Raw genomic sequence first — 27947 nt, 5'->3', positions numbered from 1 at the left:
CGCTGACTGGTCCGCGCCCCGCGCAGCACCTCCGCGCCGCTGCCCCGCTCCGGCCCCGCCGCTGGGCGGGAGGAGACGCCCCTGCGCCTCGCCGGCTCTCGCAGTATTTGCCGGTTACCTGTAAATCGCAGACCGCCGGGTCCTGAAAGCCCGAGCGCTGCTTAACAGCGCGTAAATAATGGAGAACAGGCAGGATGAATGAGTGCGGCGGGCGGAGAGCGGGCTGAGCCTCACCCCTGACGGATCGGGGCGCCGAGGAGGTGAGGGGCAAGAGCGTTTGGGTGAAAAATCATTAGCTTCAAAGCACACCTCGGGGCTGACCGTGCTCGGGAGACAGGGGGAAGGGGGGTTGCCCACCCGAGCGCTTCACCGGGACACTACCAGGGTGTAGGGAGGGCCGCCCGGACTGCCCGCAATGCCCCCACCCCCACAAAACAGCTCAAAAAAGAAAAAAAGGGGGGGAGCCCTTTATTGTTATTGTGGCTGTTCCCGGCCTCCCGGCGCTCCGCGGTGCCAGGATTTCCCTGCAGCCCGCCCTCCCCGCCCGCAGCGCCGCCGGCAGCGCCGCCTCCCCGCGGCAGCCGCTCGCCGCCCGCGGCCCCGCGCCGCGCCCCCGGCACACGGGGCGCCGCCGCCCGCGCACTGACAGACGCTCGCAGGTGCCGCGCTCGGCCCGAGTCGCGGAGGGGCGGCCCCGCTGCCCTCCCGGCTCCGCACCGGCGGGAGGGAGGAGCGGCGCGGGAGCAGCGGCGGCGCCGTAAGTCGGGGAGCGGGGCGCGGAGCGGGAGGGCCGCCACGGCTGGGCTGCGCGACCGGGACGCGGCACTGCCCCTCCTGACCTGAGCAGCGGCGGCGGGGCCGCAGCGCGCCCGCTCGGGGGGCTGGGAGGGAGGCTACGCCTTCGGGGTAGCCGGAGAGAGTACCCATTAATGATACTGTTTGGCCGCTCGGGAGGTTCGTGCCCGAGCTATCGCTTAGAAGGACTGGGGGTGTTTCTACATCACTGAAATTCCGAGCTGAAATTCGCCTCTGTATTGGTTTAAATTTCCATCCCGGTGTATTTTGGCATACCTGATTTTATTCCTTTGCCTTGGAGGCAGGAGGCATACCCAGCCTACAACCCCTCCCGAAACAGGCTGCGCTCCTTTTTGTGCGGTGCGTCCCCTTGCGCCGCGCCTTCCTGCGTGGGGCTAAGAATAACCGTGCGCTTCAGTGTGCTGCTCCCTGCCCGGCTGGGGCTGCACCGAGGGCAAGCACTGCGCTGGGGGCAAGTCAGTACCCGGTGTGATGCTGGTTGTCGAGCTAAGAGTTTAAGTCGGGAAGTCAAATTTGAGAATTTGGGTTGGGCTGCTGATGAAGAAATGCGGGCTGCAGATTAATAGAAAGGACTTCATTTATTTTCAGATGAAATTAAAAGAGACCAAAATAGAGGAAGCAATTAATTTAGGACTTGCGTCACTGTAGATTGTTGTTACGTTTTAAAAATAGGAAGAAGGCTTCTTATGAAATGTTTAATGTAACAAATACGATTTTGATCTCTTACTTTCCTTTGAAAAATATCTTTGGTGGGGAGGCGAGGACTCATGCATAGACCATTAATTTCAGTTATATATAGGTTGTAAGGATGTAACATTGTTCGGGAAAATGTAGATGAAAAAAATCAGAAGGTTTAAGGTATGAAAATCCAAAGCTGAACAATTCTTTAGATACACACTACCAGAAATCTTATAATCCATGTGCCATGGCTCAGATGTTTAGAGGAATGACAAAGATACCAAAAAAGGCATCGTGATACTCAGTGCAATGCTAGAAGCAGAATTTTCTCCTTCCCTACAGAAAAGGAAAGCACATTTCTGGAAGCAAGAAGTGACAGATGTGGCATCTTGGCAGCTGGCTAAACATAAAAGCATGTATCAGCAGGTGATTACTGTTGCAAGGATTTATTTTTAAAGTGTCTTGTACTGAAAGGCTTCAGCCTTTTTTAGCATTAGCCGTAAGATTTACTTGTACTCTTGTGATGTGTTACAAATAGTCTTTCAGCAGAAACATTCAGAAAAGCAAGAGAAAACTCCTATGTTCGAGGCACTCCTTGCTTTGAACATTTGTTTTGCATTACAGCATGCAAAGGAGAGGAACTGAGCAGGTTCTTTGGTCGGTATGATAGTACAGAAGGCAATGATTTTTCCTGGCCTCAGCATAAGCCAGCGGTATCTGGGAAGGAAACAATAGGGCCTATCTTCTCCTTAGATTAAAGGTAATCACAGTTACTGTTGTCTGAGCAGCACCTTGTACATCCACAGAGGTAAAAATCAGGCTGCAGAAACTACCTCTGCCCTTCTTCTCTGATTGGTAAAGCCAGCCTGAATCACCGGGAGGTGGTCTGGGTGAGTTTTAGAAAAGAAAGAGATGGATATCACCTAAGAGGCAGCCCAGAGCCACTCTTTCCCTGAGGCAGCAGCAGCGTGGGTCTGCACCATCCCTATTTGACTGCTGTGGCTAGATGTCACATTGACTTGAAAGAGGCATCTAAAATTGTTCCAAACCACTTGTATCAGCTTTAGTGTAACCAACAAAAGCCACGGTTCATGGCAGAACATGCTTTGCTCTCAGCTTTTCATAATTAGGGAGGCTGCTTTGGTTTATAGTCTTCTGACCTAGATGGCTTCTTCTAGAAAAAATTCTGGTCCTCTGCCCAAGTTTTAACAAATAGTTTGGGGAAGAAATGGGAACTTGCATTTAAAAAAATTTCTTTCTGCCATGCAGAATTTGCCATCACATTCTACTTTACTTCTTGCTGGTGAGATCATGTGTGTCCCAGGGGCTTAGCAATTCTCTCTGACCAGTTCTTCCTCTTCTTCCTCACCCTAGTTAACAGAATTGCTGTGGATCAGGTCACCTGATGCCTGTTTGGCCTTTCATAATGATGTAAACCACCACAGGCTTTCACCCTCCTCCATGTAAATTTTACTTTTGGGAAACAAACAAATAAAACCATCTTTTTCTTTTTTCTTTTTTTTTTTTTTCTTTTTTTTTTTCTTCTCCCTCTTACGATCACATCAGAGGAAATATATTTTCTCAAGATCTGAACCATCTCATGGAGAACTCTCCTTCCCCCAGTGGTAAAACTGAACTAATTGGGTGGTCTGTACCTAAAAGCCGCGGTATCTCCATGAGTGTAGTGCGTACAGGGAAGGCAGTTGGCTGACGGTGTTGTTTGTTTGTTTGTGTGATAGCAAGGTGAATTTCCCTAATAACCTGAAGTCTGAACTTAAACGAGGATGTGGGAAGAATTGTGTTCGGCTGTTGGGTAGAGGACTGGTTTTAAATGGTTTCCTCTCACTAAGAAGCAGACGGGCTAGTAGGCAGTGAAAGCGGCTCGAGGGTGCTAAGGGATGTGTCTGGGTGGGGCAGTGAGAGCAGAGTTCTGGCTCTTCTGCCGAGTTCAGTACATCCTGTGTGAAGTGTGAAGCAGGATGGCAGAATAAAGTGCAACTACTCATGAGCTCAAGTAAAGCTCATGCTGAAGAAGAGACACTTCCAGTGCTGTGTTAAAATAAGATTTCTGGTTGACATTCATGCAGATAAGCATTGCTTACAATATTTTACAATGTTCTGTATTTACACTCATAATTGACATTCCTAATGTTATTGAGCAACGATGTTGATCCAGCATGGTGACTGCTGGGAAGGTGAGTCTGATGGGAGCAGCTGGAACTGGCTGACAAGACTAACTTCCTCATAGTTCAAGGGTTAAATCAAGACCCAGTAAAGCCTCAGGAAGCACACTGCCAAGATAAAATGGGATGATTACAAGAGGACAAAGCTGGCCAGGGTGACAAGATGTATTTATACCTTTACCTAGTTTCATTGATTTGTGGAATAAACAGTCAAGTATAAAAACAAATATTTGTCATATGGTTTTACCACTAGTCAAGTCTGCAAGAGCACAGTTAGTCAATCATCTTTGTAAGCGACTGTGAGATTTTTCTTTTGAGAGGCTAGTGAACTGCTGGATGTATTTTACTCTTTTGTGTTGTGCTTTTGTTTTTTAAAGAGGAAAGGTAAGCCATTTGCAGGCCATTTACAGGCTGAGCCTACAGCCAAATAGCTCTTTTAGTGCCTAGAACTCTGAAAATGTGAGTCGTTTTTGAATGCTCATACTAAATTGTATTGTCATGATCTTAGTAGCTTTTAATGCAAGACCATTTTACTGAAATGTATATTTAGCACAAGTAATTTGAATTACAGTTATTCTTATCTTTGAAATTAGTGAGTGTTGCAATACTCTTAAAACTTGATGACCTAGTACCTCATGAATGCCAGGGAGCCACATTAAGGGTTTCAACCCCCACTATGTGTGGTAAAGCAACAACATACAATTTAACTATGTAAATGTTGTGTTCATGCTGTTTTTACTTGCTCGGAATAATAGAGAAAAGCTCACCAAATCTGATACACTGCTTTGATTTCTATCATAAAGGTCAACGAGGAGTATGCTAAATAAGAAATTAAATTGACTGATACTGTGAGTTTTTGTGTTGGGTCTCATTCTGAACGAGCTAAGTGAACTATCTATGATTACGTGTAAACAGCAGCTGACCTTCTGTATAGATACAAGAACTGATGACAAGCTGAGACTAGGTATGACTTGCTTAATCAGGTCTGCAAGCTTGTTTAGGTACATTTACATGGCAATTAATTTTTTTTCAGTCATCTGTAAGAACTTTCTAAAAATAAATACTACTTCATATCTTTGCTTGGAAGATCTAAAATGTAGGGCTTGGTGTATTTTTTTTCCATCCCTTTGAAATACCAGGTGTTTCAAGTCCGTTTCTCACTATTTTGCTACAGAAACTTTATATGTATCTGAGGATTTGTGTTGTGCCTAAAACAAAGGAAACAGGTGTTAAGTCTTCATTCCAAATGTGGGTTTTTTTGCTTTATGAATTTTAGGCACTAGCATAAAAATAGTAAATAAAAGCAAACTGTTAGTCTGAAATTTCCTTTTTTCCCCTCCCTGCTAAGAAATCTATACAGTATAACATTCAAGTCAAGCAAAACCCAAAACTTTAAAGCCTGTTTTTCTGGTAAAAGCAAGTATCCATAAGTTGGCAAAAGCCTGTAGAAAATGATGATACATATATAAGCACATTAAGGTCATGTTACTTTTCACAGTCCTCTTGCCTTTTGTAGTATGTGGGATTAATAAGGTGAGCCATAGCAAAAAAGGAAGATCTGTTTGAAATTCTGGGCTATAGATGGAGCCCCTGTTTTGTCATAGTTGTTTTGGGTGGTGCAGATGATGAAGGAATCAAATTATTCCACAAATAATATAATCTTGGGCTTTTCTAACTTTGTGTTCTTTTAGTTTGTAACCTTAGTGCTCTACATATGATATTTCTAATTATGGGGTTCATAATTCCCAGTGATACTCTGCAAGGAAGATCAAAGGTGCTTTGCTGCTACCACAGTCAGCATCTCTGAAGCCTTTCTGCAGAGAGGTTGTGAAACCAGCTCCCTAGCCAGCAGAGCTCTCAGTCACCATCTTCACCAGGAGAAATCCTAATCCCTGCAAGAGTATGAATAATAAATCTTAATGAAGAAGAGGCTAAAGGATCTTATTGCTTTGATAAATACTTTCTCTGTTTCTCCTCTTTGAGTAAAGTTCCTTAAGCTGTTTATAAGAAGGTGGTATTCTCAGACTATGTGAGTAGGTCAGTTCCTGTGTAGTAGACAGGTTTTTTTTGTGGGGGTGTTTTTTCTAGTACTTTAGTAATGCACTAGTACCAAGTGATGTACAGGAATATAATGCCAGCGTTGCTGGCGACTGTTGCTCCATATTTATATTCTTGCACTTTTTGGTATATTTTTCTTATATTTCCTTTATGTTCTCAAGAAATATATGACAGCACTTATGGACTCTTCTCATTCAGAAGGCTTGTAAATTCTACCCAAAAAATCAATACTTCGGTAATTTCAAACCTTAAAAATCCTTTATGATGCCAGAACAATTTTATAAATGTTCTTTGTTCTAATACTTCCTAAATCTAACCTTTTAAATTTTATCCATCAAGATATTTTGATCAGAAATAAGTTCCATTCTTTATATTCTCATGTGTATCTCCAGTTCTACCTAAGTAAAGCCTGAATTGTGGATGTTTACATACATCTTTTTCATGAAGGCCTACATATTTTTTTAGAAACCTCTAACTTTACTTTTTCAGCTCAGTTAATATGGTTCAGTGCATATTTTGATTTATTTAAATTATGTTTATTTCTGAGATTGGGTAAATTAGATCTGAAACTGAAGCACAGATTAATCCAAGATGTAGTGGAGTTTTGGTGAATGTTCAAGGTGAATATTTTGGTTTGTTTTTTCTTTCCCCTTTGTTGTGCTGAAGATGCACACCATAAATATCTTGTCCTCATTGTGACAGGATCTTTTTAAGGCGCTCTTGCCACTGCTTTTAATGAAATTCTACAGGGGAATGGCCATCAATATTATTTTTTTGTATTTATTTTTAGGTTATTTGATAAACTGTCTTTTGGGAACTAAAGCATTGCTTCAGTTTGGTTAAAATTTCTTTCCAGAGGATGGTTAGATCAGTATTCTCATGTTCAGTTTTCAAATTATAGCCTAATCTGTTGAAATTTTATGAGGTCCATGTCATTTGAAGCATTAATGTGACTCATTGGTTCTTTGAGAGTACACGTTTCTGTAACCACAAAGAATAAAAACAAAAGCATCCTTGAAACTGGAAGTTGCATGTGCCACAGTGAGGGTGAAGAGAAAAGAAGGTACAGGTTCTGCCTTTTGTAATGCCATGTAAAGGCCAGCCATGCTATTTCTCCCCAGCACTGTGGTCCTTGCAAAGGCACTTTTCTTTGGCTTTTCCATTTGTCTCTACTCATCTGGAGGATGGATTGGCTATGTAGTCTTTGGCGTTTCCCTTTGAAGGATACATTGCTCCTAGAAATAATGTTAGGGGTTAGCCCAATTTAAGGAAGGTTTGAACAGTAGAAAAACTACATTGTGAGTGAAAGAGGGACAAGGAAGGCGTAGTGCCATAAATTGTCCTGCAGGTCAGATGCAGCTCAGTGTTTCTGCTCCGGGTACCATAGATTACTGCTCTTGATCAAGTTTAGGCTGGTTCTTGCTAGCTCATGGCTCCTGTAGGAGATGACCTTGGAATAATAACCGTGGTTCATAAGAGGGTAAGATGTAATGCATCTGGGGGTTTCTTCTGTTTGATTGTTTGCAAACCAGATGGGAATATAGAAGTGAAGAATGGAGTAGCATGTCATGCATAGGCTGTATATATGGCATACAGGACTGTACTTCGCTTCAGTCCAAATAGTTGGAGTGGAAAGGTGAAATAGGAGGAAAGTGATGTTCACAGCAGCTACAATTCTGTTGGTATTCCTTGTCCCACAAGACACAACAGCTGAAGAACTGTCTTCTGTGAGACTTTATTGCTGTCATTTTATGTGTGCGTAATTCTTAATATACTAGATACCTGGCTCGTGGTTAGGGTGATGCTGCAGTAGTACAAATCTGTAGTAATTCACTGCTCACTTTGGTCATCCTGCCTAGAAGGCGGGGTAGCATCTAGTCAGTTTGATGAAAGACTTAAATGAAAAGGTTTGTTCATTACTGTTAGCATTTCTGTTTAACTTGTTTCTTATTAGTAACATGCAAAATAATCAGTGGCACACAGAAGTCCTCAAGACTGAGTAGATAATCTGTTGTCAGGAACAAAGATAGTGGAATGAGCAGACCAGTAATTTGTATGGCTGCTGCTCTGCTTTGCGTGTCCCTCCCCACTTGCTTGCTGTGATTTTAGTGGAAAGAGAGACTGTATTTCTTCTAGTTTTCTCTTTTTGTACCTTCAGGCAGTATGAATACCCATCTCAGCCTCTGGAGTCTTTCAGATAAGATCACTTGAGGTCAACAGCAAGGACAACAAAGTAATCCATTTGATAGCAGTGGACTGTACAGCTCTCTTAAAAATGCATACTTCTGGTCCCAAAGAAAAAAAGTTACAATAGCAAGAGTCCAAGAAGGTTATTAATCTGTAGGAATTCCTACAGGAATTTGTGAGGACAAAAATAAAACCTGCCTCTCCAAATGGAAGTGCTGAACAATCACGTAATTTATGCTGCTGGTTTTCACATTTTTGTATGAGAATTAATTTCACTGTTAGTTGCAGTAGTTATTTTGCCTTGAGAGTACAACCATGCCTCTACCTTGGCAAAGAAATAAAAATTGTAAATAAGGTATTTTGTGGCATGGTATAACATTTTGATTACTGGGAGATGCTCTGACAGCTGTATAGGAAGAAATGACAGAATTGTTATTTAATGAAGCAACAACAGAGTAATTGGAAGCTTTTTGACATTGCCTTTGGTATGAACAGTATATCTATTCAAGTGTACATCTTTAAGTGTATCCAGATAATCTCTGAAAATACAAATATATAATCTGCATATAACTGAAAAATCTGCAAGGAAAAAAAGCAGGCTTCAATGGCCAAATGAACAGTCTAAACATGCAAATTACTTCTCTTGCTAAATTCCAACCAATTTTCCTGCATCAAGCCTGTGTAAATGTCTTAGTTCCTTGCATCTGTGAATAAACATTAATCCCTTCCCCACATCCAGTGTCCTCCATCTCCTGATTCCACATCCCTGGTTTTTATGCAGAGGTTCCATCACTGATCTCAATTTGGCTTGATGGCTATTCCTGCCAACTGAGTTGTTTGCAGGGATGGAGCGATATAAGCATGAGGGCTGATATTTTCAATAGAGTAGATTTCAGAAGATTCTAGGTGTCAGACACTAAAGCTACTGAAGCTTGTAAAAAATTATACACTTTAACACCTTGACATTGCCTGTCCTGGTAATTCAGAATGACAGGAAAAGACACATTTAAAAATACAGAAGTGCCAGAACCTGTTAGCAATGTTGTGGATTTCGCTGGTTTGTGTATCCGTAGGAGTAAAGGACGTTATGATACAGCTGGGGAGTAGAATTAGATCATTTTGTTTCATGTCATTAGAGAAACAATTTAAAAACTTTGGTTAAAATTCTCCCACCTCCTTCTAGTTCTCCCAATAAACAAACACATACAGATGGCTGCAGAAAAGGATAGAAAATGTTGAATGGCAGTGTCAGATATTGATAAACAACTCTAAAAATAAGCCTTAAAATGGAAGCTTTCAAGACAGCTGAAGTGTAGGTGGATGTGTTAAAAAGGCATCATTTGAGAAATTGTGTGTATTCTTTCTGTAATAAAAGTGGTATCTGCAGAGGTAGGAGCAGCTCTGTGTATGTGTGTGTGTACATTTAAGATCCATGACTGAAATGGTACAAGATGATTTTTCAGGTGTTCTGATTCAGTGTGTTCTTTCAATCCATCTGCTGAGGTGGCTGGTGGTTGTTATAAATTTCCAAATTTCAAACTTTGTCATTTTGGGATAAGGATCTTGGAATAAGACTTGGGCCAATGGGATTACAGATACATGGTACTGCAGGGGAGGATCGCAGCTTGGCATAAACCGTACTTTTTCGAGGGGTGAGGCAGAGCATACCATTTAACTACAATGCAAAACCACAGTGTCCAACACAGAGATCTACTAATTTTTTTTTCTATTTTGTGCTGAAAGATGACAACTTTCCAAATACAACAGTTTTGATGAGAGGTGTATTTTGATAACTACCAGGAGATTTGTCCTTTCAACTTTCATAATCATCTTGATGGCCAAAGAAACATAATCTGTAGTCAGAAAGGCTCTAAAAATTTAGTGTGGCATTACTGAGATAAAAATACTTTTCTGAATACTTAATTCTTAAGAGAAATGCCATTAATTTAGAGGAGAATACTGTTCATATCTTGAATGATAAAAGTCAGACCAGACCACTGGGAATTTGTCTTACGACAAGCTGTAGGCCTTTCCTGAATCATTACCCAGTTCTGTGTCAGTATGACTCCTGGCTCTGCCTGAATTGTTTGAATTAAACAATAGTAATTTCTTAAAAAACAAACAAAAACCCCCAAATATTCAAATAACAAAGAATCTACCATAAGCCTGAGTAAATTGTTCTTGGTGTTCCAAAAATGTATGTTTTCCTTTGTAATTGCTTTGACTAGCTTCAGTCTAGCAAACTAGATAGTTGGACTTTATGATCTTAAAGGTCTTAATGTTTCTATGCTCCTATGAAATGTCATTGATAATGTCAGTCTTGTGGCTCTCCTGGAACTTTTCTTTTGTTTCATGAATCCTCTTGGAATTGTGGCTACAGGAACTGGACATGGTGATGGCCAAATGCAGAATTACTGGATCTTTCCTTTCAGTGCCCTCTCATGAAGCAGGGAATTGCACTACCCCCTTATGACTACAGTTCAAGAGGATGAGGTTCAGCCTGGTTAACTCTTCTGACCTCTTATTTCTGTTTCTGAGCACAGTCTTCCTTCCTGAAACTGTGGCCTTTGTGATTTAGTCTTCCATTTTAATCTTGAGTGCATGACTTGGACTGCTGTTAAAACTCAAGTAGCTTGCTGGGGTTCAGATACCAGTTTGAGGTGGTTTAACCTGACAGGTAACTGAATAGCACACAGCTGCTTGCCCACTCCTTCTCCATCCAGTGGGATTTGGAGAGAATTGGGAAAAAAAAAAAAAAGGTAAAATTCATAGGTTGAGAAAAAGACAGCTTAATAGGACAGAAAAGGAAGGAATCATAATAAAATAATTCAAATGTACAAACAAGGGATGCACAGTGCAATTGCTCACCACCTGCTGACCAATGCCCAGCCAATTCCTGAGCTGTGGTCCATGGCCACCTTTCCCCCTAGTTTGTATACTGACCGTGATACCATATGCTATGGGACATCACTTTGGACAGTGGGGGTCAGCTGTCCTGGCCATGTCACCTCTCAGCTTCTCCCAGCCTACTCACTGCTGGGGGTGGGGTGAGAAGCTGAAAAACCAATGACTGTGTAAACACTGCTTAGCAACATCTGAACCATCAGTGTGTTATCAACATTATTCTCACCCTAAATCTAAAACACAGCACAACACTGTACCAGCTACCAGGATAAAAATTAACTCTTATCCCAGCTGAAATCAGGACGCAGTTGATCAAGGCTGCTGTATCCCTCAATTTCATTATCTACCTGTTGGTTTTTCCCTTAGATTCTAAGTCTTCCAGTGCAGATCATCTTAGGGTAGTTTTCAAACTGAAATGGATCAATTCAAGGCAAAGAGTTAAAAGATCACTCACTGGTAATGCAGGCTGCAAGTCCTGCTGAGCAGAAAGCTCACATAACTCCAAATGCCCTTAGAAAAAAAGCTACAATTTTTCTTTGTATCATTAGTCTGATTTGGGAGTGGCACTATCTTTTAGGGCCTGCAAATGAAGAGAAACTCGTATGAAATCAGGCTTGTTAAGCTGCTGTGTAAGAACTCGTAATTGATCTGAGATCCTGTGACCGGAAAAAAAAAAAAGAGTATTTGTGGTTTTCAGTGGATGTACTGGCCTAAAAGAAGAGCTGTATATATTGCAAGTTGTCCTTCCACTGCAGACATACCAGTTTTGTGTCTTGTAATCTATTTAGTAAAGCAAGAGTTTTGATTCTGATCTGGTTTGCAGTATACCCTCCAATAATTATACTGATTCAATTTCTGTTGAAAGAGAAAAGATGTAAACTAGTGACTCAAAAAGTTATCTTAGTTGTTTTTAAAGCTATCACTAAAGTGTTTGACCCAGGAGCAATTGGCTATTTCCAGGTACATAGGAAATTACAGAATTTCAGTGGAAAGCTCAAGAAGACTATTTTGGTGTCTGATAAAACAAGTGAAAAAAAAATTCTGTATCTTCTGCATAAGAAAAGTAACTAGCAAGGGGTATTAAGGGAGTTTTGTTATTTTTTAGCCTTAATCAAGTTCTAAAACAGCACTCAGTTTGTCTGTTGGATAATAAGTCACTGGGAACGTAGTAGTCCAAATGCAACTCAGAATTAAGAGTCTCTGGATTTTTCAGGTGTTCACAATTTTTTGTTTTTAAAGTTGAGATTTTGCTTTAAGATGGAATGCTCTTTCAGCCTCTTGGCAGCCTGAGTGAAATTGCCTGTCTTGTTTCAGACAGTTTGAAACACTCACTTTAGGAGGTGTGAACTCAATCAGAGCCATTAATCTGGGAACCTGGTGACTCTAAAAAGTTAACTGTTTTCCTGCAAGCTGCTAATGTGTTGTACTTGGAGAGTTTTAGTTTACTGACTAGGTGCAGATTTTTTTCTTTTCATTGTTGTTTGTGCCTTTTTCCTTTTCCCATGCTAAATTGTCTCTTCCTATTTGTGTCCTCTCAAGTGAATGGGTTATGGTCATTCCAGTAATAGCAAAAGTGTAACAATATCCGTGGCTGAATTTTTGTTTAAGAAGATATCTATTTAATATGAATTACTGTAGGATGAACCCTATTTACTGCTGTGTTCTGAGGGAACAAACAAAACAACAACAAAATACCATTTTACTCAAGGATATGGTTTAACTTAGGAAGCCTATGACTATAGCAATAGAGGTGTTGCTGAACTACTTTTAACATTGGTCTTTGTAGCTGTTGGTGAGCTGTTTAATACTTTCCCCCAGTAAGGATTTCCTTGGGCTCCAAGGAAGAAGCCCAGGTATGCTGCCCACTGCTTCTGCAGCCAGGAGGAGCATACCTCTGGTGAATCCAGGTTAGCAGGCATGTACAGAGGGAAAGAAAGAATGCCACTGGGGTGATATCTTCCTTTTAGAAGTTACTGTCTGTGTCTTTTGATGGGACTGTGTTTCAGTGTCTTTTGTTTATGGTATTTCTCTTCCTTCCCAAGGGAGCTATATGCAGAGAGCCTATGGAACAGGCCCTGCATTATCCAATAATTTCTTCTGGTCCCGTGCTGAAGCAGCAACGCTGAGATGTTGATGCCCTACTTGAATGCAAGTTCCCTCTTAAACTTCTTGAGTATAGTATCTCTGCTGTTGTGTAATTCAGGGAGTTATAGGTTTGTTCCTTGCCTGTGTTTCCACAGATGCTATCTCTGTTAAAAGAACCATGTGGACTAGAGAAGAGAGGCCCACACTGTGCCTTAAATTAATGCAATCCTAATGCCTTGTTATTATATGTTGTGGGGGTTTTTTTTGCTGGATATGGTTTGGATTTGCTCTCAGGACAAGGAAATTGACCTCAGCTTTTCTTCCTTTGCCTACAGTAAGAAAATCGGAAATACCTGTCCACTTACTTAGGTGGCTTGGTTTCTGACCATCTTTTGTTTCCTGAGTTGGTGTTGTAGTGTTTCTTTTGTTGTTGATGTGTTTTATTTTGCTTGATTTCCCTTTCCCCCAGCAGAAGTTTTTGTCAGCCCTGTAGGTAGCTGTTTGCCCTGGACTCTAAAAGGTGTCATCTTTTCTTAAATTTTTGAAGGATGGTAAACCACACTAAGCAATGTAGTGCTCCTCCCATGGCTTGAATTTTGACTCCCTGGAGCTTGCAAGAACCATTAGAAATTTGCTTTAAATAGCCTGCAGTAAAGGTAGCATTTCACCTTACCTACTTATTAGAGGATTAAGTAAATAAATATGGCCTTTACATGGGAAAGTAGGTCCCAGAATTATGTTCTTTTATTTTTCTTCCTACACACCACTGCTTTCCATACCAGTTTTATGTATTGGTACATGAAGGACTTGCACCATGTAGTAACAGCTCGTTCTTGGCCAATACCGTGGTGCATCCATGCCCAAAGGGATTGCTACACCTAATTTCTGTGATGCTAGAGTTGTATGAACAAGATGAACAGAGCTTTAACAGTCCAGCAGCAAGTGTCACAATGCAATATAAAGCCTTGGTATATGTGTGTGTGCTCTGTTTCAGAACCAGCTTCTCTCAACTCTGAAGTAATTACTGCAACCTGGATAAAGTATAGGCTCAGTACACTTAGCTGGTATTTGTTTAGTCATAACTTTTGCCTTGTGCAACACTTTGCTTCTCCCACCTGTTGTCCCCCAGTACTCTGTTTATTGTCAGGGGCAAAAAGGTGAGATTACTAAATGGTGAGCTGAGGCCTTACTAAAAAGACAGTTACTAAATGTGGGTTGAATTTGGCAGTCAGACACCTGGTATATAGGTCTCTTCAGTATCCTGAAAGTGGAATGCCACTGCTGATCAGTCTTAAATCTGTGGACAGTGATTTTGACAAGGGATTATGTATGTAGTGGTCACCTTCAGAATCTCTCTCCCCTTTGATCTCCCTCGTTGGAAGTACCATAAGCAACACAGTAACTGGTGCTGAGGAGCATGTTTAGCACTTACTTGGCATTTGTAAAGGAGTGAAAGGGACCTGCAAATGTAGGCTCCTAGCTCTGCTTCTGAGGTAGGAGGGAGGGAAAGGAGTTGTCTCGTTGACTTGATGATCTTAAAGGTCTTTTCCAGCCTGAATGATTCCGTGATTCTATCTGGCTTGTGAGGGCTGCAGAGAGGTGCAGCTGGGTGTTGGCATCTGTTACCTAATGTCTAGCCTAGTTTCTGTTGAAATATCTGATTAATTTTGGGGTTCTCATTAATGTGGGTTTTGGAACAAATCAAATGTGACCGAGGTCCCAACGAGGATCTGAAATCTGTTTTCTGCTGAAGAAATCTATATACAAATGAACAGCAATTTGCATCATTAAGCACACGCTTCACTCAGGATGCTCAACATCGACGAACGGGGAACACTGAGACAGAAATTGCCTCATGCAGTGCTTTTCTCATAAGGTGGGAGACACTTAAGCCAAATTTGTGCTTTGTCCCATCTGTATGTTCTTTTACAGCCGTTTTGGAGAGGTGGTAGTTGTTTTACGGCAGTCTGAGTTCGGTGTGATCATTTCTGAAAGGTCCTTGTATCTTGCGTTTCTTTAGATACTAACTAGCGACTAGATATTCTCCTCCCTCTCCTTAGGCATCCTCCCAAGGATTTACAGTGTTTTAAAGGTGTGTGAGAGGGTTGGTTCGGGTACGAGAACTCATCATAAAAGTCGTAACTTGTTTCTCGCAACAAAGGCAAGTTGTTTTGGTTGGTGTTACGCCACTGTGTACGTCAGTGTCGATTTATGTCAGGCTTTAAATAGGATGCTCTGCAATGAGTTTGTTTTCTGCTAGTTTGTAATCCTTTCAGGCCGGCTAACATTAACGAGCGGCAGCGTTGCTGTGGCTGGCGTTCTTTTGATCATGCACAGCCCTAGTCAGGAAATGGGTGAGGAGCATGAGTCATGATTACATTACCCTAATGTGACTGCCCACTAGAAGTTTTCTTTTTGCCGCCAGTACCCCTTCCCTTGACACTACTTCTGAAAACAAAACGTCCATTTTGGAGCACTTTGAAATATTGACCTTTGAACAGAGAGATTTATGTTCTCTTGCAGTCTCGAGGCAAAGCTCTAAGCAGGAGCCCCTGCAGAGAGCTGAGAGAAAACGAATGTCTGCAAAATGCTTTTCCCGGAGTTTGCAAAGACAGGACTTGACTTGCAGTACACTGGATCTGCTTGGGTTCGCTGGATCCAACATGCTTCCCTGACCCATATACTCATCCTCTCATGTTGCCTGCACATGCCAGCTCGAAGTCCAGTCTATACAAGGGCTGTCATCTCATTCACCATTTGGCTTAAGCTTTGTCTTAGATCTGTACTTATCTTTTGAAATATGGCTACAGTAATGGGAAGATAGGTGCTGAGTGCTGGCTGATGTAAACCCTGAGTGTTGAGAAGGTGGCTTTAGTGGGATTTGAGACAACAATATTTTGGACAGTGTAATTAAATGCATGGGATTTAGAGTTTGAAAGAAATATCAGCTGCTAATCAGTAAACTAGCTTTAGCACTAAGTTGCCACTGTGCACTCTAAATATTCAGAGAGTACACCTCTGTACAAGTGCTGAGTATATTAATTTCTTTCAAATTAGACTCATTTGCTCTGACAGGTTTTAAGAGCAGTATGTGAAATACAACTATCGGAACAAAGTGTGAATTCACCCTGATACTACTCGATATATTCCAGGGAAAAAAAAGAAGTCCGATCAGTTGAGTACAAGCAACTCAAGGTAGAGAACCGAATGTCTTGGGAGGAAGTGGGGACCACGGCACTGCAGTCCTGTGTGGTGCATCCCTGTCAGCTGGGGCGTGTTGCAGGTGTCACTGACATGCTGCAGAGCAGCACCAGAATGACATGTCTTCCAGTTGTCACTTATTCTTCCAGATTCTTACCTCTGCTCAAATGGTGCTTTCAAATAATGGAGTTGTTTTGTTAGAAGTAGAGTATAAACTCACTATGAAGATATAATTTTTTCTGGGTTTTCCCTTCTGTTTCATATAAGGGTGATACACCAGTTACTTTAGCTGTACAAAGAATATACTTGAAACTGAACATAGGTAACAAAATTTTAGAAGCCCTATTTACTCTGTGATTTCCATTTTTTAAAGAGGGCATGAGTTGGACCCAAAAAGTAATTCAGCAAGGATTTTTTTAATCTATTGAAGCATTTCCTTTCTTCCATCTACCCCAACATCATCACCTTTGCTCTAATCTTGATGACCATTCAACTCTGTGAAGGAGGCAAAACTGCAATAGAGCACAAGATTCATCCTTCTTCTGTGTAATAAGAAAACAAGTCCTGTGCAACTTTAGATTTTTCTGTATCTATATATCTCTACCTCATTTTTAGTCTTTGCTTATAGAGGGCTCTCTGGCTTTCAAGTTTGTTTTAAAACTAATTTATCAGCCACTTAAAGATGGTCAATACTTATTTGAACACTGAAAAATGAATAATAGAACTGGTGATTGTAATATGCCTATGGCACTTGTGTGTTTCAAGGAGATCATAAGGAGTATTTGACTTAGAGATGAAGCATATTTGAGAATTGAAGGTCAGGAGTTCAGGGTAGGGTTTTGTGGGTTTAGTGGTTGGGTTTGTTTTGTTTTCTTTTTTTTGAAACCTTGCAGGATCCTTATAGTTTAGATTGCCTTTTGTCAGTAGCTAGCAATTGTGGAAATTTTAAACTAAGGGTCTTTCCCAAAAATAGTATGAATATATTAATTAAAGTTAGAAAAAACTTAATTTCAGTATGACAGTGGTCTTGGGAACCCAAGGCAGAAACAAGTGGAGCTAAAAAGCCATTTTTGCATCAGGAGTGCATGAAGTCTAGATGTAATTCCATGGACATTTTTCCTTGCCCAGCCCTTCTGCCACAACTCCTTGCTTTCTAAGAGTGATGTCTCAAGACATAGCTTAGCTATTGAAAGGAATTTTTATAGCAGAGAGTAGCAGTCTTACGCCAAGCCTTGTGATTTTAGACCCCTTTCCTAGTTAGCTTTCACCTTGTTGTGTGCTGAACTGGCCTGTAAGGGGTCAAGTGTGTGCACACAGTAGGGGGGGAAGGAGAGAATGCCTTTCTGACAGCAAGTTATATTGGGCTGGAACTCTCTTGAAGCACTGCCATCGGGCAGCTGCAGCTGTTGCTAAGCCTGTCCTGTAAACTGAGTCAGTGAAGAGGACTGCAGCTGTGACCGGTTTGAAGTGTGACTGGTAGGTCCATCTGCTTGTGAAGAGTACAAGGAACTGCAGTGCAGGACCAGGAACCAGCAATGCCCAGTGAGGAATCCAAGGTGGGAACTTCTTAAACCGGCTTTGAGAACAGAGTTGGGCTGAGGAACTACACCCTCTGTGTCAAAAGAGAAAGGCATCTATGCTAACCTGCTCAGAATCACAAAGGGCGTGGAGTGTGGATTCCTAATCCACTTAAATTTATCTGAGTGCTGGCTGACATCACAGGGGACAGTTGAGATTTCAACCAGAGAAGTTTGCCAGGCTTTTAGGTGGCACATCGGCTCGGGTTGTAGGGGTTATTTTTTTATCCCATTTCATGTTTTTCTCTATGGCTGAAGAGAACCAATGGACAAGTTTTTAAGCCTGTCCATCTGGTGGCTTATGGATTTATGGTACCCAGCTATTTGCTCATCTGGTGTGTGACTTTGTAGGAGGAGATGTGTGACTGTGCTTCAGCGTGCAGTCTGTTTGACGTAGCATAACCTCACTGTGGCTGGCTGCGTTATTAACGTGCTATGCTGCACCTTGTACTGACATGCACCTCTGCCTAAGTCTGCATGGGCTTGAACTCATCCAGTTTTTGGAAGCCAATGAACTATATGGTATTAAATCTGCGTGTATGAATGTACCAGCCAACAAAGCTAAGGAGAAGGTAGTGAAGAGGGACCTGTTTTAGTCCTTGAAGCTGAACTACAGAATACAGTGAGCTCATTAATTCCCTGTCTCTGAAGAAGTGGAGAAAAGCAAGGATGGTTTTTATTGTTCTAGAAAAGATGCTAACTTTTCAAAGCTAAAAGTAAGCTGTGATTCAAAGCTGTTGAAAGGTTAAAAAATTGCTTGATAAAATGAAATGAGTTATTTAAAATATTCTAATAAGTTATTCTAATAAGCACAGTTGCAAAACCAGACTGTGTAAGGCATTTATTTTCTTATTGCATCTCAACCAGATTTTAAAAATGTTAGTCCTCTACAGTGTTAACAAAGCATGTATTAAAAACATTTAGAATCTCAGAGTAAATGTCAAAAATAAGTCAGCATCAAAGAGGGATGTATTTCTACTGATGCACTGTAGAGATCTATTTATACAGTATGGGTTGCATAGTATTTTTATGAGCATCTTGCAAATAAGTACAAAACTGTTGTAGTACAAATTTGCAAGTGATGGATATTGGTGAAGAAGTGTATTGGTGAGGGAGACAGAGAAAGCTCAAGTGATTAATGGATTCGCAGCTTGAGCGCATTGAAATGAAATGTTTCTCTTTCTGAAGTGTGGCATTGTGTTTTATCTTATAGAATGTAAATCCAGTTTTTTTGCTGGAGAATGATAATTTGGAAAGTTTTTAGTTTTCCTCCCCCCCAAGGAAAGGAGTAGAGTCTTACTGGACAAACAGTGTAATATGAGCACCGCCACTGGCTGTGCTGCCAAAATTTGTTGTTTAAATTAATATATTTGTGTATTGATCCTAAAAAGAATAAAATGGAGATGCCCTCTCTGAACCAGTAAAAGCCAAGGATAACAAATTCTACTTTTTCCAGTATAGTTTATTCTGCTTGGAGAACTTGTTTTTGTTATACCAGCACAAGAATTCTTAAATGGTTTGTAATATAATTCTACCCTGTAAATACAGGAAAATTCCTGTTGTAAGAGGGTGAGAATAAGAGCAGAAGTATGATCTCGTTTATAAACAAGGCAGTGGTGATGGGAAGAAAGAAGTGATTTTTATCTTCATATATGCTGTTAGGGAGAATTAGATTGAAATATTGTCACTAATTCTGATCTGCTTGGAAAACAACATTGGAAAATTGGAGGTGGTTCAAAAGAGAGAGAGGGAGAGACGCCAGAAGGCTTAAAATTATTCCCCCACTATCACCACATGAGGAATTCCCCCTGTTCACTTTGTTCAAAAAAGATGACTGAGAAACAACTTGGTTAGTGTTCAAGTACCTTAACAAGAATGAAGGTTTCTGGTTGATAACAAGTATTTGTAATCTCCAACTGATAAAACACAAAATAATAACTGAAGACTGAGGCCAGTTGCTCAAATTAGACCTCTTGTTTTTTCTTCCCCCCAAATTAGGTTTGTTCTCCTTTGTTTCTTTTTCTTACAAGCTACAATAAAAACTCTTGAATATATGGAAATGAATGAAGTAAATAATCTAATATACAAGTACTCTAATGGTTTAAAATTAGTTGAAAGTGTTCCCTGGTTTGGTTAACAAGATTTACACAAGGTCGATCTGTTTGAAAGAGTGCTAAGTAGGGTGGCAAGAGTTAAAGGAGTCAACAATTAAAAATCAAGAACTTGTTTTCCTTTGTTCTTGAATCTAGGTTTTAGGGAGGGGGAAAAACAGGAGAGTGCTGGAGAAATGGAAGATACCTGGAGAGAAAGACACTGTATGCAGCCTGTCCCTTCTGTGCTTGCACTTAGTGGCAATTAACCCTTTTTCAAGTGAACAACTCACAGCTGGTGTACTATTTGTCTTTGATTTATGTGGAAAAAAGTGTTTCATAGCAAGGGAAGTCAAAATATATCCTTACATGATTTTTTTGCCTTTTAAATTTTTTTCTATTTCTCCACAGCTAGAATAGTTAAAAAAATTATTCTATTAATCAGGACCCAAATTGGAACAGGGAACACTTTAGGTGCATATTGTCTGATAATTGGCCTCTGTGAAATAAATTAATTAATGTAGTCTGCATGTATTTTAAGAGGGAATTTTAAGAGAAGGGTGGACAAACACCTTCACAGCTAGCACATGGCATCTCTGTCTTTTCAGGGCAATGTAGAAATGATCAAATGCACCATAGAGTCAGGTTCTCTCTTGACCTGTGCTTCTGTAGCTGTGGGAATTATTTGAGATTTTTTTTTCCTTCATTTTTTAAATAGTGTATGTGATAGCACAATGAAATAGGTAAGACTTGATCCAGGAGAGTCAGTTGAGTGCAGTTGAGAAAATTAGTTGGACTGAAGTGCATTTAGCCTGATTGTTTTTCTAAAGTAATTAGATCTGTAATCAGGAAGGTGCCAATTCTTTGATGAAAGGAGAAGGAAAGGAGACAAGGACTTCTAACCTGATCAAGGGAAGTTGACTTTAATACAGATGAATTCAAAGGCTGTGCCTCTTATAAACAATGTAAATTTAGATAAACAATCTGGAGGGAAAAGTGTTAGCACCTGCTATGGTTTCAGATACTTAGAAGGTAGTGGCTTTATAAGTGGAGAGCTGGTGGCATGGTCTAGAAGTGGACAGACTTGTGGCCTCTTGTCTTCAGTCTGGTGGTTGGTAAGGACAACTGAGTCCCCAGACACACGAGAGGTAAGCTCTGTGGTGCATCATCTGATGCTTTTCTTGTACCTGAGGATTTGGTTAACTGGGAGTGTGTTTCACTAGCATTCTGGAATTGTGACTGCATGACTTAAGGCCCCTGTTACAAAACCAGTAAAAATGTGTTTTACACTTGATGCTGTTTCAGACACAGTGAAAGTAAAAGCATTGACCAGGATGTTATTAAGAGTTTGTTTGTACTGCTGAAAGCTACTGATAGCTAAAACCTAAAATGAAGCCCTAAAGTCCAATTCTTCTATGCTTGCAGATACTTCATCATGTAGAAAAATTGCAGCTGCTTGTTGCGTAGTTTGTGTCTGCCTTTTGCTATGTTACTGTGCTTTCATTTGGATATTTAGATAATGTACAGACTCAGTTTTCTCCTACTGACTTGCTCCTCAAGGTAATTCAATTCTATTTTAAATTACGCTTTGGAAAGGCCTTTCTTTGAGCTTCATATGCTTCTAGTCAGTTATGTGTAAGGCAGAGCCTTTGCAAGGGATTGCCCTGGAGAAAGCCCGGAGGCTTCCCAGCACACACACTTGCTTCTGGCTCTGCTCAATGGAAATGTGGTTTTCTTTCTCTAATTTTTTTGCTAAAGGGTCTAGGTTTCTTGGGATGTGCGCACAAATGAAAGTTTGCACCTTGACCCTTATTTGTCTCTGGCTTTGCAAGCTTAGCTGTTGAGATATTTGCTGATAGTCTGTCTTTTTAAAATGGACCATGGAATAACCTAAGGCATCCATGGAAAACTTTGAGCTGTGTGGAAGGTGATGATTGCTGAGTGGACAGAAGGCAGATTGAGAAGCACCTCTAAAAATATTGGTCTTTGTTACCAAGCAAAATACTTACATGAGAGTGTGAAGTGATAGGAATGAAAATGAGCAAGCACTACAGCCAAACTAAAAATTTAATTTTCACTGGGCTGAAATTCCTCTGGTTTGGCTCATGCTTGGATCTTGTTAGAAGAGGGGATATCTTTTCAACTGCAATGAAAACCCTTTCATGTTGTTTTTCCCTTAAATTAAGGTCTTCCACTGTAGGCTGGCAGTCCAGGATTGCAGACTTCTGGTTTTCTGGTAATTTCTCACTCAGCTTTCCAACTTAGCTATACAATCACTTGGTTACTGAGCTCAAATTAGTCAAAACAAGAGACTCTTTTAGCAGTAAGATCTGAAAAAGGTCTCATTTTAAGACAAGGAGAAATTTATTGTGTAGCCTGATATCAAGACTGCATTGTGTTGTGTCCCTTCTCTTAGCCCATGTGCCCTTGAGAGTCCATTAAATCTTGTTGAGTGCGGGTGTTAAGGTGTTAAGATTCTTGTGAAAATTTTGTGGACTAATTTTTTTGTCTTCTAGGATTTGAGCTGGAAGCTTAGTCTTGTTAGGTTTTTCTTCATTTGCCAAATTTTGATTTATAAATTTTTTTCTTACTAAAAGAACTACTATATATGTATGTGTGTGCGTATATATATTTATGCTATATGTTAACTATTTATATGGGTTCTTCCTTATTTAATTTTAAAGTAGGTATGAATAAAAATAGTATTGTAGACTTAGTGAATATTTCCAGATTTATTTGTTTGAAGTAGCTAAAAATCTGCACTCCTTTAGGCAGTGGTTGACAAAGAGGATAGGTATGCAGAAACAAAACACAGTTGCTCTGAAGCTGTTATGTTGTACATGGAAGGCCTGTCCATTGAGAAGGGAGCCCTTTTCTTTTAAATAAAAGGTGTAGTTTGCAGATTTCCAATACTGTGGCTGCTGAAATCTGCAGTAAGAGTAGCCTTTGTTTTCAGCAGAGAAAATGGTGCTTGCACTAAGCATGTAATTGTGAAGTTTCTTCTCTTCAAATGTAAAGCCTCTTGCACTGGCCAAATGGAAGGCAAGGCCTTCTCGATTAAAGGGACTGCTGTATAGAGAGGGTTTATAATTCTTGATAGTGGAGTCTCTTGCAGCATCATCTCAGGTAGTGTGGTTTTACACTGCCCCTTACTGGGGCTGTCTCGTAGTGCAAGAACTAAGGGAGATTTGGATATCCAAAAGTTTGTGCTGCTTTCAGAGTTTTTTGTATTTTGTTCCCCCTGAGCTAAATAAAATAGAGTGCTTTTCTTGTATGTCAAAATGGCCTATTTATACAAGGAGTTATTTTGCATTTTCTTTTTAGTATTTCCTGATGTTCAGATATTTCATTGTGTCCTTCAGCTTTCTTTTTTTTTTTTTAAATTAACAGTCCCTATGGAGTTTGGATAATGGTTTTTGATACAGATCCTAAGTGGTGGAAGCCATGAAAACTTTGAATGAACTACCATTTATCTTCCATTTTTAAACTAGTGACCAACAGGCATGACTTTGGACCACATTGTCATTCCATTGTCATTCATTCAAATTAAAAGACCTTAAAGGATGAGAAATTAAAATCAGAGAGAATTTGGTCTGCTATTTCTAGGAAGTGAGATAGAGCTGAGTTCACTTGATAACTGTAAAACAACCTCGCCATTCATCTTTGTTTGATAATAGTCTTCTCTGTAGAGTTGAGGACATTTTGTTTAGTTAAATGGATTGCTTGGGCAGAGTGATAAATGGAGGGAAACAATGCAGTGAATTTTAGATTTTAAAACTGCGGGGTTGATTTGACTAATCAGTTCTGTTCCCGTTGCAGGTGGCACATGCAGAGATCTTATTCAGGAGATACAAAAGTATCTTGCAGTACTGTCATGGAGTAATGTGAATCTCCTAGTATATTGTAGATCCTAATGAATTACCATTTTGTTGTGTAGGAGGAGGCTTTGAAGTGCTTTTAATTGATTGATGCAATCAATTGTATTTTCAAAATTGATCTTAAAAGTATAAAATGTCCTCATAAATTATTGAACTTATTTTGTATTTCAACTTTAACCTGTGTTCATCTGAAAATTTTTGTGGGGGAGGGCACTTCAGCATTATCAAAGTGCAGTAGATACCTGGTGGGAAGCAAAAAACCAAAGCACTGACCTGGCTAGACTCCCAGCTCCCCTTGTGATGCAGAGTTAAGTACCCAGCTGTAGGAACTAATTACTGTGGTTAAAGGATTTGTTAAAATGCATAAATGCTTCTTGACAACCTGGGTGTGCAGCCATACAGTGCTAAGTTTTAAACCTGGTGATTCGTACTGGGCTTAGTTTGGTGAACAAAAAACCTTGCCAGGGCATAAGTAAAAGGCAGCAAAAGTAGCCCTTGTTACAGCCAGCTTCCCTCCTCTTATGATACAGAACTGTCTTGCTGTGTAAAAGCTGTAATCTCCTTTGCACAGTGGGGGTGGTGATGGACAAAGGGTGACAGATTTGTAGCTGAGTATTCTAATGAGAGCGGGGGATCTGTGGTGCATGGATTTAATATAAGAATGTATAAAAATGTCCAGGAGAAAAAAATGCATTACTTCTTAGAGTGTCCAAGAGTTAGGAACTGACACTATAAGGAAGAAATATACCATTAAAGTATTAAAAAAGAGTGTTTTTCAATAGCTTTTTGACTTAATAGCTTGTTAGCCCTTGTTAGCTCTATCAGGCCTTTCAAGGACCACATTCTAGTAGGACAACGTGATTTGCAAAGACTGTTAAAATTGGTTGCACAGAGCAACTCTAAATCACTATGGCCTCGTGGTCTGCATAATTCATGAGCTAGTCTATAACTAATTGCTATGAAGAATTCATGTAGCCTTAAGAATATAGTCACAAGCATCAATCTCCTCTAAAGCATGTGAGTTTGGATGTTCCTAACAAACTGTAAAGACCTGGAAGAGCTCTTTTTTCTAGTTCCTAAAACTATCTGTTTAAGTGGGCACAATTACTGGAAACATTACAGTTTGTGAGTGTTCCTGCACTAATTGGAAGTAGCTAAATGCTAATCTGATTACCCAGTTATCTAAATCAAGGGAGTCTACTCCAAAACAGTTTTCTGAATGACTGTCAGTCTTCCTGGATCTTTCAAAACTTTAATGTTGTTGAATGTTATAAATATGTTTCTGCATTTGCTCTTAAAGTTCAGCGTTTTGAATGCCACAATAAGGAGAAGAAAGATTGAGATAGTGATATTTATCAAATGAATTATGCTCAGCAACTGTGTCTAAAACGTCTGACTTCAAAAAAAGCCATGGAGTCAGAGAAAGGTTAGGTGGCCCTTGTTAATCTGAACTCTTTTATCCTGCCTAATGAAGGGAAGCAACATCATAAAGCTAATCTGCAGGCTGGAACTGTCAGTACCATTACTAATTTTGGGGTTTGGTAAGAACAAGACTGAATGAACCATGAAAAATAAATTAATGATAACCTGATTTTGTATCTCATGCAGGTTTTCTCAAGTTGAGGAAGTACCAGGCATTTGGTTGGTACCTGACCCCAAAACGTGTGCTCTACCTTGCGAAGAGCTGATGTGGGAGACATTTACCTTCAGATACTCCACAGTTCTCTGTATCAGAAGAATAAGATTTTGTGTGCAAGAGTGGTTCAAGATGACGATGTAACATTGCTAACACTGAAGGTCTCCTGAGAAGTACTGGCTTTGTAAGAGGCTTCTTCTCTAAGCTTTTTTTTTTTTTAACAACTTCTCTCAGAAGCAACAAGCAAGATGCCAGCCAAGACACCCATCTACTTGAAAGCTGCTAACAATAAGAAAGGGAAGAAATTCAAACTAAGGGATATCTTATCTCCTGATATGATCAGTCCTCCACTTGGAGATTTTCGTCACACCATACACATTGGGAAAGAGGGACAGCATGATGTTTTTGGAGACATCTCATTTTTGCAGGGCAACTATGAGCTGTTGCCTGGAAATGAAGGTGAAACCAGAGTTAGCCAGTCTGGTATCCACAGTGAATTCTTAAGGGCAAACAGCACTTCTGAATCCATGTTTACGGAAACTCCATCACCAGTGCTCAAAAATGCTATTTCCCTTCCTGCCATTGGGGGTTCTCAAGCCCTTACATTGCCTTTATTATCACCAGTGACATTTAATTCAAAGCAAGAATCCATCAGGTCATCCAGAAATCCTAGGCTTAGCTGCGAGCCAGTAATAGAAGAAAAACTGCAGGAGAAAGGTAAAGAGATGGAGGATGAAGAAACATACAAAGATGACATATGGGAGCAAAATGGTTCTTCTTCACGTTTTACCAACGGTAGCGACAGTCACTCATCCAGCTTTTCTGAACGATGCACTGATTGGCAAACAGTTGATTTACTGGATGACAGTCGTCTTTCATGTGAACTAACCAAGACTAAGTCAGAAGAATCCCTTTCAGATCTTGCAGGCTCTCTTCTCTCATTACAACTTGACTTGGGGCCCTCACTTTTGGATGAGGTTCTCAATGTAATGGACAAGAATAAATCTTAGAACTGGTACTCCCTTGCTTCTTTATAAGTGAATCACTTAAAAACAAACAAAAGACCACAGTTCAAAAGCAGATGCTTAAAAATCAGCTGTATTTGCAGTTGTATGATGAGTTTTCTAAAAATATTCTTAAAATACTATTTTTTTACCTATTGTTTTTCATGATTTTTATTACACTAAATTCTCATATCAGGAAGGTAAATTTTAATAATCGGTTTCAGCAAACATAAAATGTTTTTAAGTACCAGTATTAATGATCAGAAACTTAAGAAACAGCGTTTGAGGATGATACTGATTGTGACATTTGCTTAGTTCACTTCTACAGGCTTCTGAATATGTGAGAATCTCTTAATGTCAGAAAGGAGACTGGCTAATTATTCACTTTTATAAATTATTACAATATCACTTTACGTGTAGGCCTCTTTCTAGAACCTTGTGTTTGAGGGTTTTATAGTGTTTTTCTTCATTTTCCATAGTACCATTTCTGTTATAAATTCACCATAACTACTTTCTCGGTCTTATACTACCGCTCTGAATTCAGATGTGAACAGTTTGAAGGCTTTTTCAGCTTGAATAACCTGGTCCAGTCTCAGCTGCTTTAAATGAGTATGCACAAATTTACACATGTTGAGGCTTGGGCCTGACACTGTATATGAAATGTTATGTTGTAAACAGGTGACACATGCAAGATATTATGGTTAAATTATTTTAAAAGTTGAAATATATTTTCTGTGTGCATATTGGCTTTTTACTGCAGAACCTACACATACAGTATCTCATCAAAATACTTGCTTGGCATTATTGGTGCTCTTCTGAAAATTGTATATTTGTGTGTTTGAAGAGAAATATGTATTAATAGTCCTTGCTTTTTTCTTCATTTATTTCCACAACATGCTTAAACTTGCAACTGGTTATTTTACTTTTTGAAGAAGGCACTGGTTATTCACAATGCTAGTGATGTGTGCAGCAACAGCCAATGTTTGCGAAATGTGGATCCTTCAATACAGTACCTACATGGATTGCATAAATACCTTGTGCAATACAATAAAAACCCTTTAAATTGCTATGTCTTTGTGATTCACTACACAGCCTCACCAAAATACCAAGTTTTTGTTTTCTGCTATAAAGAAACAGACTAGTTGCAGAAATATGAGACCAAGGGGCAAATCAATTCTAACTTAATTCAGTTAATTTCTCCAGTTTAGTTCCTGAGGTTTTAAGGGCAAACTCCAAGCAGATAGGACCCTCAGGAATATATATACTGATTTAAAGTAATGGGACATAGGAGAGTAATAATTTGGGCCCAGGGAAGTTAGTGGCAGAGTTCCAGTAGCTTTCAGTGAAATCTTTAGGTAAAATCCCAACACAGTTTGTGCACTGTTCTTCATTAGATAACTTTATTTATCTGTATATTCCTATAAGAACATGTATGCCATGGATTATTTAGTACATAGTATTTATCCTTAAAATTTCTAAGGGATCAATGCCAAATAATAATGTTCCTTCAGCATGTTTTAGAAACACAATCTTTACCCCTGTTAAACACACACCTTTATTATTATAGCTGCATGTCTCATTAATGCACAGTCTCCCATATTATTCCTATAAGTGAATAAATGAGATGTAAAATGCCCAAGAACTGTTTAT

The 27947-nt window shown here is 40.0% G+C and overlaps 1 protein-coding gene across 2 annotated transcripts; it reads left to right on the top strand.

Moving 5' to 3' along the window:
* CDC42EP3 (CDC42 effector protein 3) lies at nt 1–27364 on the top strand. 2 transcript variants are annotated; one of them, XM_038132728.1, is made up of 2 exons: nt 1–260; nt 25266–27364. In XM_038132728.1, exon 2 carries the CDS (start codon nt 25542–25544, stop codon nt 26301–26303), a length of 762 nt encoding a protein of 253 aa, XP_037988656.1. In that variant the 5' UTR covers nt 1–260; nt 25266–25541; the 3' UTR covers nt 26304–27364. The 2 variants fall into 2 exon arrangements, with proteins under 2 accessions (XP_037988656.1, XP_037988655.1); XM_038132727.1 differs by lacking the exon at nt 1–260 and adding an exon at nt 309–757.
* The last annotated feature ends 583 nt before the right edge of the window (nt 27365–27947 follow it).

The sequence above is a fragment of the Motacilla alba genome, chromosome 3 (genome assembly GCF_015832195.1).
Source record: "Motacilla alba alba isolate MOTALB_02 chromosome 3, Motacilla_alba_V1.0_pri, whole genome shotgun sequence".
NCBI classification, from domain to species: domain Eukaryota; kingdom Metazoa; phylum Chordata; class Aves; order Passeriformes; family Motacillidae; genus Motacilla; species Motacilla alba.
This window is presented reverse-complemented; position numbering and strand designations above follow the sequence as displayed.